Genomic DNA, 20,118 nt, shown 5'->3' on the forward strand with positions numbered 1-20,118 from the left:
ACAGGGCTGGCAATCCCTCACTTAGACAAGAGGGCTGTGCTGATGCTCCAGTGCTCGTGACACAGATAAAACCAGAGGGGCAACATGCCTGTGCTGATGCATCTCTTCTTGATACTTGGTACCCAAGAGACTCCTGGGGCTTTAGCATCAGAAAAGCCACATTACAGTGCAGCGACACCTTGCATGAGCCTTGGGCAACATGGTCTAGTGTACAAAATCCCTGCCCATGGGAGGGGGTTGGAACTAGATGACCTTAAAAGTCCTTTCCAACCCAAACCGTTCTATGATTCTATGTTTCTATGTGCTCTCCTTCCCATGAATATGCCCAGTTATAATTTCCACTGGTTTTGCTTGGTGGCCTTCTGCTACCACACTGCTCTCCAGGCAGCCCATGCTGACCCAGAGTGCTTTTCAGTTTCCCAATCTCACTCCCTGCCAACTGACGTCTGGCTCCCTCCCTCCCTCCCTTCCCCTTTCTCTCCTAAATCAGGAGGCCGCCAGCAGGAGCACACAGCCCAGCCCAGCTGATACTCCTGTGGTGAGAAAGCCTAAAATGAAGGCATCAGCACACCCTTAACATCCCACCCTCTACAGGTTTATAGGCAATATTGCAAAAAAAAGGGAAAGTACTTGATTGTCTGGATTAGGTTTTTTTTCTCTCCTCCCCTATTACAAACCTGAGATTCTGGAGCACAATTCTGGGTCAAATGTAAATTCCATCTCAAAGCAGCAAAAACCCCACAGTAACCTCCTTAATACCTTTGCCATGGCAAAACACCAGGTTTCAGCAATGTGCATCTCATTCACCAGACCTCTGCAAATGACAGAATGGTTTGGACTGGAAAGGACCTTAAGATCATATCTAGTTCCAACCCCCTTGACATGGGCAGGGATGCCTCGCACTAGACCATGTTGCCCAAGGCTCTGTCCAACCTGGCCTTGAACACTACCAGGGATGGAGCATTTATCACTTCTTTGGGCAGCCTGTTGCAGTGCCTCATCATCCTCACAGTAAAGAACTTCTTCCTTGTATCTAACCTGAACTTCCCCTCTTTTAGTTTAAACCCATTCTCCGTTGTCCTGTTACTACAGTCCCTGATGAAGAGATGAAGAGTCCCTCTCCAGCATCCTTGTAGGCTCCCTTCACATATATGTCACTCAGGACAATCTCCTGACTCCACTTAAATTAACTACTGCTTTCACTCAGTCTCCTCTGTCCCACAGGGTGTCAATTCTTGTCCCAGATCTAGGGCTGTATCGCTGACCTTCACGACAGAGAAACAACATGCTACCATCATCCCACCACTGTTAACCAGGACAGCATAATTTCTAATCCACTTTGGCCTTCACATTAGGAACCTCTAGAAGTATTTGCCATGAAGAAGAATCTTATAAGGAAAAAGAGGTGCCCAGCCACATGCTGAACCTTCACTTGCACCACCCAGTTGGTACAACTGCTTTGCTCGTGTGCCAGCGGAGTGGGAATTCCCTTCAGTGTGATCTACTGCTGGTCTCTCTCTTTCATCTCCATTGTAGGCCAGAAAGCATCTCCTCCCCCATGCTTGGAATATATCCACCTTTTCTCCCATTTAGCGAAAGACAAGCCCCTATTTCCAATGAGGTCCTCAGGCAACAAGAAACACAGGTCTGCTGGAGCTCCGATTGCCGCAAAACTAGCCGAAATCAACATCTGATAGAGAGTTTCCAAAGCTTCAAGAATACCATGGAAAACATGACCAGACTTGAGAACACTTAATGCCTTTGTTGTCTTGGGCTCTACTGGAGCCCAAAGCAACACCTGATAATGAACAAGACTAACAAAATTAATTGGTGAATCTATGCAACTCACCCTTCCTCGCTGAGGGTTCAGATGTTGTCTCATGGCCAAGAGATATAAGTTTAGTGGGCCTCCACTTGTCCTACATGCAAATCATGGAACCAGGGCCCAAATTAACCACCACCATTTGCCACCCTCTGCAAGGATAACCAAAGACTCAAACTGCGGAACATGTTGCTGAAAGCAACAGAGAAGCAGTAGAGCTGAAGGTTGGAAGCCTGAAGAAGGTACAGCTCAGAGCCATGAGATCATCCCTTCCTACTTACTGCATTTATTCAAAAAGCAGCACATTCAGAACGGCTCTAGATGCCAATGCTTACGAGTTCTCCTGACTTCTCGTGCATCACACGCACATATGCTTTGAAGCTTCATTACCATGCTGTCGAAGTAGCCTTCTGAAATAACTATGGGCACATTTAACTAGTCTGCAGTGCCAGGGCACAGCTTATCATCTCTATCATGCCAGGCAAAGCTCATTGCTCCCACCTGAGCACGTCTGCACCACTTTTATAGTCCCTTTTGTATTCACCCAACGTACATGATGGTTTTTGGTTAGCTCCTATAATTCAAATCCTAACTGAAAATAATAAACATCCTGGAGAAGGATGTTTATGCAGCAGGCGACAGGATGAGACCACTGAAATCACACTGGTGAGATCACAGATGAAGAACTAACCTCTAGTTTGACAAAGTGATCTTCATGTACCCAGTGTGCTAAGCTTTCAAATACTTGGGTTAGTTTAACACTCATAGGACTCATAGAAATGGAGATGAGGAGAGGAGGGACAGAAGAACAGACCACAAGTACTCTGCTTTAGTGAGTTTCAGGATTTGTTTTCCTTTTTCTTTTGCTATGCCTGTAATTCCCCCTTGCTGCTAGGGTGGAAAGAAAGCACAGTCTTCGATTTTAACATCCCATTACCTGCATTTCTGTGCTGGCTCAAGTTTAGATGGAACAAACCTGCCAGCTGGATCAAGGCCAAGGGGAGGGAGAAAAAAGTTTCAAGTGCAAAGAACCAATTTATCAGGTACAAATCTTAACAACCGAAAGACACACTTCTGCTGGTGGATTCTATTCATGTGCGTAATAAAACCCCCAGTACAAGGTAACCTAACAAAACACTCTTTAATGACTATCTGATGTATCTCAGGGTAGTTAATCTTCAATCACTAGTCTATGTTTCACGTTTTCTGGATAAATTTGGTGCCTGTGAGGACAAGGAATGCTGATGCTGAATAGCCAAGGACTGTGCAGAGAACATCATCTTTCACTTGGCTCCAGAAGTATTTGAGCCTGACCCATGGCCTCTGGCTTTTCCAGGACTCCACACGCCGGGCCAGCAAATCTCACGTGTGCTCCAAATATAGCCCCCTCCCCAAGCAGAGGCTGCAATACAGGCTTTGCCCTGCCCCGAGCGCTGCTCTCAAACCCACCCACATCCCTATCGCCCCACACATCCTTGCTGGCCCTCCAAAAGCAAAAAGGTGACAAGCAAGACTTTGTTGGAGGTTTTGTGGGTGGTTTCAGAAGAAGGAGAATAGGTGAGGAGCTGCTCTGGTGGCTCACCATCCCCGCGGGACAGACTGCAGTCACACGTACAAGTCACTTGCACCCGGACAACGCAGTAAGGCACGCAACAACACACTAGCTTTGCAGAACATGGCATTGTTGTCAGGTCAACCCTTTACAAACAAACAAAATTGAGAAAAAAGCCAAAACTGCAAATCCAAACACACAGGTCTCAAATGACACAGACTTTGGAGTTAAAGCGTCAAATGGTACTGCTCACATATAGGAGCCTCAACACCCTCTGAGCATCTGGGCTGCCTCCAAGCCTCTGAGCTGCCAAGGCCTGGGAAGCACTAAGCCAAGGAAGGAGCCCAGCATGGAAGCAGTGTCCTTCTGGAGCTTACGTGCCCAAAGAACACAGAGAGCAAACACCAAGACTCTGTATCACCACTGTCCTTTTGCTTACCTGGACGACTGGGTATTGGTAATCCATACAATACACACCATACATAGCCAAAGATCCTCCAGCTAAAGGCCAAATGGACACAGGACTGGAAGCTTCAAACCCGAGTCTCCGTCTTTCAGCCTTGTGGGAAGGACTCTGGCAGCCCTGCGCAGTGCTTGGCTCGGGCCTCTGGGGCCACTCAGGTTGACACTAGCTCAGCTGAAAATAAAAAGGAGCTGCCTGGCTCAGCTCAGCCCCTCTCTTCTGGGATCCAGCGAGGCAGCGCTCAACCATAGGTGGCAGAGGCTCCTAAAATTAGAAATCCCCTACTGCAAATGACCCTGCAAGCCTCGCCTGAGGAGCGTCCTGCGACTCCCGGGCAGCAAACAGAGTGACTGCCGGGAAGAGGGGGACCCGGGATCCTCACAACCACTGCCGCCAGGGATGGGAGGAAGCAGGCAGCATTTAGGATCTGAAAAGAGCATATGTTCTGGGCTCTAGGTGCGTCAGAGGGAACACTCCCAATCCAGGACAGGGAAAAACATATGGGACTCCACTCCTCCCCCACCCCCATACCCTTCTTGCTGTCCTCGGCAGGGACAGGTGCTGGGATTAGCATAGTAAAACCCTTTGGTGCTGGGGAGGGAGGGAGAGGGGAGAGGCCACTCTGATATCTCGCACTGAAGGGATCTCTTTCACGAGGGTGTATGTGCCCGGATCGCTTAACACCCATCCCTCCCTCCCTTTGCGCATGAGGCAGGCAGGGACAGCTGCTGGAACCAAGGCTGGTAGGGGGGAGCCAGGCCCCGGGATTGCCCCCACCACCCCGGCCTTGCACCGGCAGGTTGCCCCCTTCAGCTGTCCCAGCCAAACTGGGGGTGGATGGGGGATTAACTTTACCCCAAGGAACAGCAATCAATGGGGAGAAGGGGGCAAGGCTGGGCAGGGCCAGTTGTTGTGCCCGTTTTAGGAAGCCTGGCCTCCCCATTCCCAGGCAGGAATCCGCTCCCTGAGCGACGGGAACAGATGGGGAGCTACCCGGGCAGAGGCCTGCAGGCTCACCCCGCCGGCCCTGCGTGCCAGGCGTTCTACCAGACACCCGAGAGCCTGCTGATGGTTCTCAGAAGACACACCGTGGCCAGGGGGTGCCGGGTCCCATAGCAGATCGCATGAGGTTTCACCCATCACTAATACAACCCGCGCCAGGCCCAAACCCAGGCTGCCAAACAGTTAACCAGCTTGGATGGGGCTTGGAGCAACCTGGTCTAGTGGAAGGTGTCCCTGCCCGTGGCAGGGGGTTGGAACTGGGTGAGCTCTAAGGTCCCTTTCAACACAAACCATTCTATTGATTAACAGTCCCAAACCGCAACAGATTCCCACCTTCCTCCAGTGATAAACCCTCTCCCATCCAATAATAAGGATGTTACAGTGATCAAACCCCAGAAGGACTACCCGAATCCCCATATATCTCCTATTTTAAATCCACACAGTCAGGGCTTTTTCCATTTCTATCTTTAACCTTTCTGCAGTGCTGCTGTGCACCACTAAACAGCTACCTCAGCCTAGCCTTTGGTAGCTGCCTTTCTACCATTACTGATCATTTCCTGCCCCTCCAAAACATTAAAACTTGAGATCTATTTTTTTCCTTAAAGAGGTTAAATACTTGGATCATTTTCTAGCACAATCTGCACGTGTGGCACTTTGTAACTGAGGTAAGGGGTGCCTAATCTGCAGCCCTCTGACCCAGCCAGGCTAGCAGGACAGCTCTTGGCTTGTCTGCTCCCACTGCCCTTTCTCTCCAAGATGCCCGGGGAAAGGACAGCTACGAGCTGGGTGAGTGGTTACAGCAGCTGCCACCCACTCTCATCATCTTTCCTAGGGCCACAGGGCTGCTGCTTTCTTACAAATGGAGCACAGCCAATCTGGGGACTATAAAGCATGACATTTCTGCATCCAAAAAAAAGTTTCTATAGCCATTGTTTCTGTGTGAGGATTTTCAGAGAGAGAGAGAAATTAACTGCCCTTAAATGGGAAAGCAGCTATGCTTCTAGAGCTCTTCACTGGGGAAAAAGGATGAGGCTCCCACAAGGAACTTCCATCTTGTTCTCTCTGGCCAGTTTATTTTGCCCCAGACCCAAGCACTCCCCCTGCAAGTCTGGCTTCTAAGCAATCAGGCAATTTAGTACCCCCAATAACATTTACTTATGAAAAGGCATTAATTTTTTTTTTTTTTTTAAAGTCTTTTCCACAGCCTGTTTCAGATACTCCATATTACTGCCCCAAGTCTTAAAACCAAATCCTTAACTAAGTTAGAAAACCTTACATTTATTTCACAATCCCATTCTTGTCATTTCCAACCAGGCCTCAGGGGAATAAACATTTCCAAATCCTAGTGCAGATATCTTACCATCTATAAATAACCAACACATGGGCAAAACAAAACAAGGAGGGGGAGCCAGAAGCATCACCTAAGCTCCTCTGTGTTTTAACTACAGATCCAGACAGAACAGCCATGCGTTAACATTTCTGATGCAAATTTAAGTATCCTGCCTTAACCAGCACTAAGATACTTGGGTGACACTTCAGTAACAAAGCATCACAGCTCATGTGTCCTACAGAAAATTAAGCAACAAAAACTAGTTTTAAACTTGTATGTGCTAAGATGGATAGAGCAAGGCTTCCTTAACCGGTAATGAACTACTGACTTTTCTGCAAGGCTGGCCATTATGGCTGGTTTACTACTACACACTGAGTTGCAACAAATAGTAGTCAAATACAGGATGGCGCTGTGCTCCATAATTTTATTTGGAGATAAAGGCCCAGCTACGTTACCATATAACCTGCTATGCACATGCATTTCCAGTAACACAAGTTAGGTAACTGTTATAAAATCATACCCTTGTTCCTGCAAATGCTTACTCATATGAATAAATTTAGAATTATAGAAATATTAAGACTGGAAAAGACCTCCTGACAGAATCAGATCAAATGCTATCATACGTCATCTAATCTTCTTATTATAAATTTATCACACTCCATCTTAGAACTGGGGTTTGCAGCTACGTAACCCCAGCCAAAGGCTGCTCTAGAACTGCACTCCCCAGCAGCTGGGATCTGCATCTGTCTCCAGCTTAATGTTTCTGATATTCTTTCGCAGTTCTGTCCTCTGGCTTAACCACATTTTCTCTTTCTGTTATAATTAACCTTCCTCAAATATCCCTGCTTTACCCATCTAAAGCAGCAGCTGTTCCAGTCTTTCGTCATAAAACCAGCTTTGAATTCCCAATCTCCAGAAGCCCTTTCCAGCACCTGATCTAGCCTGTGCTCATTTTTTTCTTCCCCCAAGACATTACCTAGAACAACACTCTTAGCTCCTAATTTGTTTCACAATTTCAGCACTAAACTGCCTCCTCTCTGGCCTCATCAGTACTTTCCTCTAAAGCACAACATCAGATGCTGTACGACCCATCTACAGCAAGACACATCATCCTATTAAGAAAAATGCATGTTTTCAAGTTAAGAAAATTGGTTATCTTAAAAACAGATAGGTTGATATGGCACAATCCTGTTTTGATGGATTTTTGTTGCCCTTTATTGTATTTTTCATTCATATCCAAGCCTTTAATTAATATTTTTGTGTCAGCATATCACTAAAGTTGGACCAACAGGTGTGTATTTACTCAGGTCATCTCCCACCACCAACAGGGCTGTTACGCTTCCTGTTCTCCAACCATATGCTAGCCCTCCTGATTTGATAGATTAAAACTTGTATCAGATGTGCAACTTTATGAACCGCTTCTTTCACTTTCAGGAATAGGTATCACCCTTCCGCAAGCAACCCTGCTCCCCAGCCCAGCCTGCATGAAACTAGGGTCTTTGATGCTTCCAATGTGGTTGCTTCTACGGTAGGTTCATGCCTGTTACCCATCCAGCCCTTGCTCCCATGGTCAACTCCACCTTCAACAACAACAAAGATCTGTTCAATTCTGTGATCACAACAAGAGTATCCTCATCAGCTACCCTACCCCCAACACTAAGTGGCCCCACATCTTCCCTTGTCTCTAACTGTATTTTGAGAAACTGTCACACATTTCCTTAGCAACATTTGCAAGGTTTAACTCAGCCTGATTTTTGGCAGTTCGCATTTTATCCCTACTGACTTTAAAGGCACAGCAATCTCTGCTGAGAAATTATCTTTTGTAAGCTCTCTTTTTGCACCTAACAGCCTTTGTAAGGTGATTACGTGGGTTGGAACTAGATGATCTTTAAGGTCCCTTCCAACCCTAACTGTTCCATGAATCTATGATTATGCCTTCAGTTAGGCTGAAGTTTCTTCTTACAAGATTCTTCCCCCTCACCTATATCTTCAAGAATTTGTACCCAAAGTACCTCTAATGAAAAACCGCAACAACAACAAAAACCCCTTCAAACCACACACTTCAACCTGCAAGTCTGAGTTTTCAATCCAGTTCACTGACTTCATCAAATATTTTGCTTCATGAACCAAAGCCTGTATCACAGGGAACACGTCCAAAGGTGGGGACATGAAGGCTTGTTTTCTGTGGTAGTCATAGCACCAATAATTCACTCACGGTCTCAACAAAAGGTGATGATGCTACAGTGACGACATCTTTTGACCCTATTATTATTAGCAGCATTTGTTCTCCAAGCCATATCTGAGAAATTAAAGTTTCTCATACTAACATTTGTATCTAATGGCACTGGGAACAGTATCATTTCAGAGCATGAAGTTTCTATCTGAATGCAAGCCTACGAGGGATTAGAGCAGACTCACAGTACTCCCTCTGGGACCTCTTTTACCATTCTTCCCCACAGCAATTTTGACCAGAAACAGATCCTGCATTATCAGTATTACTCTTCATTTTTCTTTACAGTCTACTGCATACAACATAGCCTATCACCTTTTACATCTACCCTATCTGAACAATACATAATCTTGAATGCATGTTAAAGCCATAACTACTATTCTTGCCGATTGATATTATCCCTATAATACCCAGTTTCATGTTCTGCACCAGTAGCTCTGGTTCCTCTACTTGTTATTTCTAATGCCAGGAGCCTGAAAAAAAACCTGACATGGTTGTGAGTTTATTGATCACACAGCTCACACAACTAAGAACATCGCCTGTCTAGTTACTACTGAATTTTAGTGTTCTTTTTATAACATCCAACTTTATTGTTTCCCATCTCTACCTACATTGGTTTTTCTGGAGATACTGTTTTACATGCTACTGTAGCAGCATTTACCTCATCTTCCTCTCTCTGTCTACTAAGCAAAGCACAGAGATTACACAAGTTTTTCCCAATGTTCTCAAACCCAGAATTTCACTTCACATGCACTGCTCTCTTTGATGTCTGCAGATTGAGGAGCTTTTTAGGAAAATGCAAGACCACAGCCCTGGGCTTTGCTTTGCCTGCTGCTTTCTTCAGCCTGCTTATAGCAAACATGCTAAGTCCCAATTACAAGTACAGCTATAAGAACATATTCTAGCCATAGTGTCACTATGCTTGAAGTGAAGCCGTGGTAGTTCTAGGCATTTTCCATGTATACATATATTTATTTTTAATTGCTAAAAGCTGTGGTACTGTGGGAACACAGCAGTACAGCATGGAGTCTGAGATATTTCCATGCTGCACAGTCATTACACCACATTGATCTCTACTAAGGAAATTACACCAACAGTTTCATTTTATAAACTGAATTTATAAAATCTTTAGTATAATTCTCTGTTCTCCAGACAAATTAATCCAAGCCGTATCTAGTTACTCCCACTAAAGAGCTCTTACCTCCGCTGATTCTAACTCTTCATCGCTAGAAGCCTGGCTGATGCTCTTCCTCTCACCCACCAAAAATGGCATCTTTAACAATTAGCCAATCACTACATCTGCTAAACTGGGTCATCAGGGATCTGATGAGCAGCTTACAATATGTCTCTGCTTTTTAAAGACTGATGTAAATGTAGGAAACATGCCAGCAAGCAAGGATGCATTTTCTGGCTGGGTATGTACTGATTTCCATAGCAGCTAAACAGATCAAGCAGCTCAGCCAGCTCATACCGGTGTTAAGACAAACAGCACACAATACCAAGATTATATCTTTAGAGCTGAAAGAGATCCTCATTTTGCAGCAAAGCATGTCCCATACGTCCTGAGCACGAAGGCGGCTTTCACTCACTCCAGGTGAGTATTTATACCAGGAAGCCATCATTCCTCCAGAGGGCTACATTTTCTAGGCTGTATTGCTTCATTGGATTGAAGAGGTGTAGTGTTTTTCAAAGAGAAGCATGATTTTTTTCTTCTCAGTTTTAATATAATCATCGACTAGGAAAATTACATATGGTCTAGTTGTTATTTTGACACTGGAATCATTAAGAGATTCAAGTGGGAAGGACATAAATATAGGCAGAGCATGCACAGGAAAGCTCAACAGCAAGGAGCAAACAGAAGCAAAGATGATGACAAATAGGTGATTGCTTAAATTAGTTTTCCTCATGTTTCAGAAACCTGGCAGTTTTACACAGGTGTCCTGATCTCAAGAGCAAGAAAATCTGGTGGTGGATCAGCTGCTACACAGGAGAGCAAATAACTCAGCACTAAGCCAGTGCGTTCTTTGCAAGTGAAGCACCCAAAGCATGCAAATGTTGAAGATCAGGAACAAGATGCATTAAGCAGAAATGGAACCAGCAGTTCTGGGGGGGTGTGGAGTAGCAGCAGAAGCAAATGAGAGCATGTTGGATTAGCATAATAAGGACATCACAGGAAAGAATTTGAATGCGTTAGTAAAGCCATAGGAGCCACTGCTTGCCTGAACCTAGTCTGATTAGTTAGTGCAACTGATTCCTCGTGTTCATTAGGATTAATGTTACTAGAACACATTAGCACAAATGAAATTACCAAAAATACACTTCGAATCCAAGGAAACTAAAATCCTTCTGGCAAATGGCCTAAGAAGCCCAAAGCTAGAGAAAGCAGCAAATACCAGGTTAAATGTAACAGAGATGATAGCCCCAACACACTGCTTCTGCCAGGAAGTGCCTCAGGAACAAGCTCAGTCATTACACATTCCAGTTTTCATGGATGAAATTCACAATTTGAAGAAAATTTAAGAGAGAAAAATATCAAAGACAATATTTAATAAAATGGAAGCTCTGAAATAGTTCCTGCTCATGTCCTTTCCCCTCACAGTGCTGGAGATCTCCCTTTTCAAGCTTCTTATGCAACACATTCTCCATTCACAAGGCAATTTACTTAAAGCAATGGAATTTGTTTGCATCTGCCCCTACCACTGTAAACACTTCCCAAGCAAGCTCTGTAGTCCTGAAACGAATCTAACGTGGCTTAACACCTAGGCACCATGCACACTTTAAACTGTGGACATAAGATACCTGCATCCTGTTACCGCCCTTAGCTCTTCACTGCATCATCTACACGTAGCTATTAAATATTAATGGTTTGTCTAGACTGGAAAACTAGCACAGTTTTAAAACACAATTACAAATGCACAGCATAAAAGGACAGGTCAGAATTAAAAATTATTCTTTCTTAGGTACCACTTATTTCTGAAGCCTCAACAAACTCTGCTTCGGAAAACAGAGGCAGAGCAGATACCATGTTGGTCTGCTAAAGCAGTATATTGCAAGACCTTTTTTTGGTGAAAACTGACTTTTGGCTCGTTGAACCTTCTTACAGCCATCCAGAAGAATGGTAGCATTAGCAAACCCCAGAAACCTACAGACCGAAAAAGGAGTCATGAAATCACAATCCTGGATCTTCCTCAACTAGAAACCAAGATCTCTGAGCACCTGATCTATGCATCCATGGCTGTCAAGAGAAACAAAGACTCTTGGTGAAATTACAGGAGAGTAAAGACTCTTGATCCTGAAGTTAGACCTGTGTAGGCAGAGCCTTCCTGCAGTTGGAAGCACAGAACCTGCCCACACAACTTCAGCTGCCGGATAAGGACCTGGAGTCAATTCAGGTAAAATTCAAGATTGCCCAGAGTCTGTCGCTGAAAAGGAAGGAAGTGTAAGGCAGCAATGAACACTCACCCGAAGTTTGACAAATCCTCTGTCAAAGGACCATGCTTCCAGAACCAAGGTTTTATGCACGATGCTAGCTAACAAGCTGGCTCACAGGAAGGCAGCTTCAACAGAACAATAACTCACGAAAATATATTAGCAATTAAGTTACAAAATAAAGCTGGCAACAGTCTGAATATACCAGCAGCATATAGAAGACACAGCTCCAACTTCCATTTCTACTCCAACCCATCGCTTTACATGCATGAAAACAGGTTTTGATTATGCTATCTTGAGGAAACTCCAGCACACCTGAGTATAATATGTGACAGGTCCAAAAGGAGCTTCTAAAGGCAGCCAGGCTCCGTCGCCTTAGTTACTACCAGAGGCACAGCATAAAGGGGGAAAAGAAAGTATACAGAGACTTTCCAGCAAAAAAAACCCTGGGCCTCCTTTCAAGAAGAAGTATAAGTGCTTGGCACAGCTTCAGGAAGAAAATAAGTGTACTTTTGGGCTAAGCCATTTGGCAAAGAAGGTGATCGCAGCACGGCTTTCTTTTGGGACCACTTGTATATGCACTGATCTTGGTAATGGTACCTGTCCATCAAAGTGCTTTTTGTTGCTCCTTGAAAATCAGAAAGGTGTGCAGATGCAGAATTTCAACATCAAAGAAGAGACGGAGTTTTCTCTTGGTACTTTAGACATTAGATGACAGCCACGCTGCCTTTCTATGTTACTTTGGGGGCAATGGAGAAAGGGGAAAGAAAGAGTAGAGTGGAGGCAGTTTTCCTTTGCTACTGAGGCTATTTGTTAGCTCCAGAACCTCAGCCAGATAAAAGCTTTGCCCATTTTGCCTCTCATACTCCCACTTCGTTCTTCACTTAACAAGCAGCAGCAGCTCAATTAGCTGATCCTAAAGGGGATGGCGGGGAGATCTGAAAAAGGAAGACTTGACTCTTCTGTGAAATATGGCAACTTAAGCCTAAGCATTTCTCCCAATCTATGCTAAGCCTACAGAAATTAAGGTTAATTCCTTAATTAAAGAACTGTCTTCCTAAGTATTATTAAAAGTCACCAGATGGTAGTATCAGAGATACTCTCACCAAGTATTTTTAATTGAATGAATCACAAACTAAGTCTAGGTGATACTGTCAATTTTCCCCATGGTATAAGTATAGTTATCTCAGCCCACCAGCAAGTTGCTGCGTGGCAGCTGTGGGGCCGAGAGTGACGGCATTCCCAGTCTATCCCAGCAAACAGTCCTGGGATAAACCACTTTTGCCGAGGGTGTGAGCTAACACGTTTTACCTTGCCTCTGCCTGGGGCAAAGGGAGCACATGATCAACTATCGCAGAGCATTTCAGTACATGGCCGTGTCTTACTCATCTGGCTGAGCACTTGCTCCCTAACGGAGACAGCTTTGGAATGGATTTTCCTCCCCACCTAGCCTCCCAGCTTATCAAATTGCTTCCATGTGACAAACTGAAATAGAAAAAGGCATTTGTTCTAAGTTAAAGGGTGTCCACACAATAAGTTACTCTAGTATTGACTTGAATTTGTGCCTACCTTAAGAGTGGCAGAGCTTCCCACCTCCACATATAAAAGTAGAATTCTGGGGTAAGTTTTTTGGGGGGCAGCATCTTGTTCTTCTGACACAGGAGAAAAAGCATTCCCTTGCCCAACTTGGTTCAACCAGAATAGCAGAGCTGCTGCCCACACACTGTAACTATGCATGCAAGAGACAAAACATGTCAAAAATCTTAAACCAAACTCTTAATTGAACAGAAGTAAAATGGAAATAAACAGGCAGCACAGTCTACGTGAGATAGCTAGGTCTGAGGCAGCACTACTGGCAGGAACTGAGGAATTTGAGAACATCATGCAGGCAGGACCTTTAGCTGCCGCAACAGCAAGTCCCCAAATAAATCTCAGGAAATCATTTGGAAACAGTTCCAGCACGGCAGTATGCAGAATATGACACCTTCAGCGTAAATCTGCAAAGACAGTTTCATGATAGAAGAATTACATCTGTCCATTAATTTCTGTATGCCTCAGTTCAAAATCCTGCTTGCCTGCTTCAGAAGATGAATCCTGCTTTTTCCCCATTCCTATTAAAAACAATATACATATTATATATATGTATATATATAATCCTAAACTCAGACAGCTCTAAAGAGATTCAAGAACAACATGCCAGAAATGCTGCAGTTAAGAGTTTGGTGCATTTGCTGAGTGCACAGAAAGGAGCCAGAAATAGCACGCAAAGCTGAGGTTTGGCAAGAACGACACAGTGTGTACCCTGAAAGAGGAAAATCAAGGCATGCTAAATGAACGGTGACAGCAGCAAGTCATGCTTTGATGTAGGGAGTGATCCCAGGGATTACTCTTGTTGGGGCAGAGGTGTTAGTTACTGCTATGTCCCTCCTCTGGTGCTTTTAGTGGAGAAGCAGAAGGCTGTGGTGGAGAACAGAAGAGGTATGTTGAGGCTATGCCAGCTCTTGGGCAAGAGGCAGTGTTCACATCACTGTCTGCCTCAGACTAAGACAAATGTTGTAAAAGGCAGCAAACACCTGGAGTTTGGTTGGTTGGGGTGGGGGGGGAGCCCTGACCTTTTCTGAGATAGCAGGAGTGATCAAAATTCTGGACACCTTTTTATTCTCACCCAGAGCCCCAAGATGTGGGCACAGAGGTCTGCTATGGACACATAAGCTAACTACTACTCACTCTTCTCCCCAGGAGTCAAAAGGACAGACATGGTTCAGCCCAAAGCCCATTTCCCAGGCTAGCTTCAATTCCCAGGAAGCTCTAAAACAAGCCACAGCAGCTGAAATCCCTGGACAACAAGAACCAGCCAAGGGCTTTCTCGTGTTGCACCATCTGCATGATCAAGATACCTGCTCTTGTCAGCAGCTTTCCGTAACCTCTAAAGAAAAAAATCATACATGTCCATTCACCCCAATTTGCCACTATCTGCATGCTCTGTCCCAAAACCAGGAAGCCATAAAGATGGTTTCCCGGCTCCCATGAAAACCCTTATCTCTGTTTTCTGTCATTATCAAGAAATCTCCATGAGAGACTTAGATCATGTTCTCTGCACATCTCTCCAGTTACTCTGCAGTGGGGCTACTCTGACTTCCTGGTAACAAGACTACCAATGCAAAAATCAACTGCAACCCCCCTGCATTATCAGCTTGGATATCAGCAGCACTCAAACTTCAGCCTCTACAGCTTTACAGGTTTCTTAGCATGAATTTAAAGGAACCACTTATCTCAGGCTACAGATTCATGCGTAGGCCAGAGTTAAAGTAGGGCAATACTTTAGCTGCATCTCAAGCTCACACTGTAATGAAGCAAAAGCTGCAACTTCAAGCTCTGAAGGCGCACAGCAGGCACACCTCCTGCAACTGCTCTGAATTAGATAGCTTCTGAGTAACTTGTGTGAATCTTGAAAACCTAATACTGCTCGACAGCCTGCCACTGAACTGCTTTAGCAGGCATATTCTTTCATATACATTACTGGGTCCTCAGTATGGTGCTGGGAACAAGACCCTTTTCTGCAGCAGAATGTGGTAGATAGGCAAACCCTGCATGAAGCATACTTCAGAATGGCAGATTTCCAAAGGCATCTCTGGTCAAAATGAAGCAAACCTGCCACTGCCAAACTGCCCCAGATTGTATGCAATAGGACAGGAAAATACTTACCTGCCATCAAGATGAAAACGAAGAAACCGACAGCCACATTAAAAACAAAATCCACACCATGCTTTCTGCATATTCTGTTCCTGACTTACCTTCTTTACAATTATGAGACCGATCTAATAACAGCCCCTAGAAATCCAGCTGTCACATTTTGATAGTCCACTGATTGCCCACATAGATCTAATTACTCAGCCAGTCCACATGCCTAAAACTTCACGTGGACACAGCCATTCTTCAGCCTTGCCCTACCAGGGGTCTGAAGAATGGAAGCAAGAGCAATGCTAGGATGATCAGATGTTTTTTGGAGCCACCAAGGTCAAAGTATAGAGAAAAGAAGACAGAAAACAGCTGCTCTAGAGCTAAGAGACAACAGAATGCTTACAAACCTAGAAAAATAATTAAACGAACTAATGAGCCATAGTTGGCAAAGGAACAACAGGTCAAGGAAGATACAATTCCTCATTGTAGGGACAGGTGAAGAAGGAGGGAAGCTCTCCCACGTCAGGGCAGACTGGGACTGAGTTAGCAGCTCTATCATGGAGCTGTGACAAGGAGGGATATCTCAAGAGATGAGGCGATTTATTCTGGAGTTTCAGGGCTGGAATAAGCAGCAGGAGGTGAACAAAAGGCAACCTCTGTCGTGGATCCAAACAGGAGACAGAGGTGGGATGGCAATGCCACAACGTTTGTTTTGTTCTCGGTTTGTTTGTTTTAAAAGGAAGTTAACAGAAAAACACCAGCAGCTTAAAATGCTCCAAGCATACAGCCTGCCACTCCTCCTGGGTCATGACAAAACCTCCTGCCCCGTAATGAGAAGGGCTCCCTGGGATCCAGCAGGCCTCCAACTCTTCATCCCCAGCTGGGGGGGCGGACGTGGTTCCCATATCAGCGGCTCAGCAGCACGGAGCTCCCCACACTGTCACCGGCCGCCAGCCCAATTCAGACCTGTAATCTCCCTCGACTTTGATTTAATGCAGCAATTACTGGTAATGTGGTTTGAAGGAGATAAATGCCCAGTACAGGGCTGGCTGGCACTGACGCTCATTCCGCTCATGATGCGAGAACAGTTTTAATTAAAATCCCCTTTATGATAAAGGAGCTGCTTGACTGGATGTTTCTGTGCAGCCCTGATACAGAGCCTCCTCCAAAGCGGATTAGAAATCAAAGTTTCCCCCTTCTCGCTACTGGCAACACACAAAAAAAGGGAACACAGTCACCATGTCACCCTTCTGCAATTTCCTTAACCCTAGAACTGCTGGGAAAATGCCCACATTTGCTTAAAAGCAATTGCCACCTCTTCTCATAGCTCTAAGTGTTTTCCAAAACCTAAAAACACAGGGACTGCTTTAATTATAATCAACACATCCATAGAGCTCAACTTCCATGATCCAAAATGGTTTTCCTCTCTGTCTGGTTTAAAAGGGAATCGGCTTGACCTCTTCTATGGCAAATGCATCCATACAACCTGCATTCTGGCAAGGAGAGAAAATCAGGCCCGTGGTGCTCTGGCAAGATGGTAGGAAGTCAGGATATGGCAGAAAGGCTGGAAAAGCAGAAGCTGCTGCTGACTGAGGCAGAGTGGCACAGACAGGGAGAGGGAAAGGAACAGCACTGCAAGATAAAGGCATAAAATTTGGCAGAGCGGTCAGGATCCCAGCACAGACATGTTCCAGAAATGATCTGTCAGCTCTTGATCGAGTTACAGCAAATCTAGGTGCAATTTTGGGTTGGTTTTCTTCTTTACAGTATAGGAAATACCAGAGATGAATACATTAAGCACAGCTAGTTTCTATTATAGCAAGTGCCAGGAGCAGATTGTCACAGTGAGAAATTGGCCTTGTGCATTACACAGAAAAGGCAGTGCTGGGCTTGGAGGCCTGCAGACAGTGCAATGTGAAGATAAAGAGCCTCAAGTCTGAATGCACATTATTCCTCTCCTTAAGCCCCCAAACACACATAAACATAAAAAGGCTGATGTAAGCAGCTGAATTTCTCCATGACCTTCAGAATCCATCTGTGGACCATGGGACTACTCAAGCCTTGTCCCTGGAACTTCCTCTGTTTTCAGAGCCTCGTTACCCTAGAAGTGCTCCATATTACCTCACATGGTCTTCTCCTCCAAAGCCCTCCAAATGCCAGAGTCAATGGGACTCTGTTCAAAAAAAAAAAAAACATTTTTCTTTAAAATAAGAAAGTATTTGAAAGTGGCTGTCATGTTCCATGATTCCCCACCCCCTTCACACTGCACAATACAGATGAAAAAGAAGAAAGATCCTGATAGAACCAGGAAGGATTCAGCACAACAGCATGACCAGTTGACTCCATGGGAGTCTGAAGCATCAGGCACCAAAGGCTGATGCGGGTGAAATGGTTTAAACCAGCCTTCAGGAGCACCTTGCTCCTCAACAGGATGAACAAAGAGTAAAAACACCACGTTAAGAGACAGCAATGTGAAGATTTAATGCTGTTTTGCTGGTCCATAAGGGAGAAAAAAAAAATGAAACCAAAAAAGGCCTGGTATAATTAACAAGATTAAAGGGGGATTTAGGATCAGGACAGAAAAGCAACGGGCCAGATTGATCCTTACAGGATTAAAGCTGGAATCCTACTAAGAGTCCAGTGGTTGAGAGATCAACGCAATGTAATGGGATTAAATCAACATCAGCTTTTGTTTTTACAGAACTGAAGCCCAGCACCCATGTCTTACCACTTCAGATAAGCGCTGGAAAAGTTTGCTGGTACCTACAGACCAGTGTGCAGGTTTGTCTTCCTACAGGGACTTCCCCCTTCAGCCCTCTCACAGAAGAGCAACAGGCACTTTCAGAAACAAAGGACAAAAACCATGTGGTTTGTAACAACTTGTCCAACCCACCAAGAAAGCTGAGGATTTACCAAAGTCCGTGTTCCAGCCAGCTCTACATTAACTGGTATCAAGTGTGATGGGATCACCCCAGGACTGATGGATGGGGAAGCCAGGAGGACAGTCCCAGCTGCACCCAGACATGCTGCCGACAAGCAATTGGATTTTGATATTGTCTCTTGCTGGCACGGAACAAAGGACGCAGTATAGTGTACAGAACATATCAGCAAACACATTTAAGACAAATTGTCGCATGTCCCCGTGGCGCAACAATACCCAAGAATTACAAAAGTGAGAAAAGCCTCTTTCAGCATGTTTCATTTGCATTACAGCTGGTGCAACACATGCAGGCCAGCTGCACCTCTGTTCCCCTGCTCCAAAGTTTCCAAGGCTTCCTGGTAATTTGAGTTGGTACAGGGGGGAGGGAAAGAGGGGAACAGGACAAGGCACTCAGTTCTGCATAGATATGTGTACTATTTTTGAAGTTTTTACCCTTGCAGGAGAGAAAATCGCGCATGTTTAAATGGGAGGGTGTCTATCACCACCCTGCTTGGCTGAAGAGAGAAAGGGTGTTTATTGCACACGAGTTCACGGCAGCTAAGGAGCTGCACTGGAGAGCAATACTCCCCCCATGCAAGGAAAAAGCATTAAGGCACCTCATATTTCTACTGTACTTGTGAGTCCTAAAGGTGTTTTAAAAGCAGCAATTACACATACACTATATACTCCAGCAAAGCTTTTGCTGCAGAAGAATTCTCCAACACTAAAACTCTAAGATGCAGATACCACCCATTTCTTAAAAGATGCCCTAACCAGTAGCTTCACCTATGCTGAAAGTGCTTCTCCTTTTCAGCTGGCTGGACCAAAGTAACTGGCATTCACTGCTCCTCCTCACTGTGCTGAACAGTGAGGAAGCAGCCAAAATTCTCAGTGTAATAAATTCGGATGAAGCTACTGATGGATCCAACAGGCCTATGCAGCATTACTGCGATGGGCCTGATAGAGTTACAGGCCCCGTGCACACTTCCAAACAGGCACTGCCAGCTTCCTAAGAGATGCTTCATCCTTACTCGGGAGGCTTCTCCATCCAAAATGGTACATACGTTATGGATGCTAGCAGACATCACTGTAGTGATTGAGGGTGGGCTGAAAAAGGAGGCCATTACAACAGAAATGAAAAAGTAAAAAATAGCAGCAGGCAGATCATACTGCACATTTTCTGTTTTCTACCCACGTATACATATCTGAATTTCAGCATTTTTCTACATTTAAGCTTTGTTTCAATACTACATGCTTTATAAATGATAAAAAAGTACAGGAGTGTTCCAGTATTATCCTCTGCCAGCTCCTTAAAGCACGATGAATAATAATCCCTAAGAATATCTAAAAAAACCCCTGTCATCTGGTCAAAATATTTTCGCTTCATCACTATCTTAAGTCCAAGTTTCAATTAGAGCATTGTGTGGGGGACAGCATGTTTCATTTGAAGCTTCACTTAAAGCAGGAGCAAAACTAACTGCCTTTGCCCTGGATTCAGCTTCAAACCCAAGAACCATCTGGTAAAAAATCAGCCAGAGCATTGTGCAGGCAGTATATTAGTCATGAGATGCAGTACTCTGAAAACAATGAAACCTAAATTTAAGGGACAGACAAGGGAAACGTAATTACTTGTTTAAATTTCTTCACAGCTTTGAGGAATCTTTAACACTTTCAGCAAAATAATTTAGT

General features: G+C 44.7%; 1 protein-coding gene across 32 annotated transcripts in view; it reads right to left on the bottom strand.

Moving 5' to 3' along the window:
- Positions 1-20,118, bottom strand: part of RBFOX2 (RNA binding fox-1 homolog 2) — a 166,434-nt gene that overhangs the window by 81,781 nt on the left and 64,535 nt on the right. The window contains exon 1 of one of the 32 annotated variants that reach the window (XM_062602645.1): positions 9,601-9,756. The exons of 29 other annotated variants lie outside the window; for them this stretch is intronic. In XM_062602645.1, coding sequence (XP_062458629.1) covers positions 9,601-9,672 — 72 coding nt within the window. In that variant the 5' untranslated portion in view covers positions 9,673-9,756. Of the gene's footprint in view, positions 1-630; positions 635-3,813; positions 4,152-9,600; positions 9,757-20,118 lie in introns of those variants that run through there. 2 more of the 32 variants (XM_062602652.1, XM_062602658.1) reach the window with 2 other exon arrangements.

This window comes from Pezoporus occidentalis, unplaced genomic scaffold, assembly GCF_034315485.1.
Source record: "Pezoporus occidentalis ecotype Australia unplaced genomic scaffold, CSIRO_AGI_Poc_V1 ctg78, whole genome shotgun sequence".
In the NCBI taxonomy this organism is placed as follows: domain Eukaryota; kingdom Metazoa; phylum Chordata; class Aves; order Psittaciformes; family Psittacidae; genus Pezoporus; species Pezoporus occidentalis.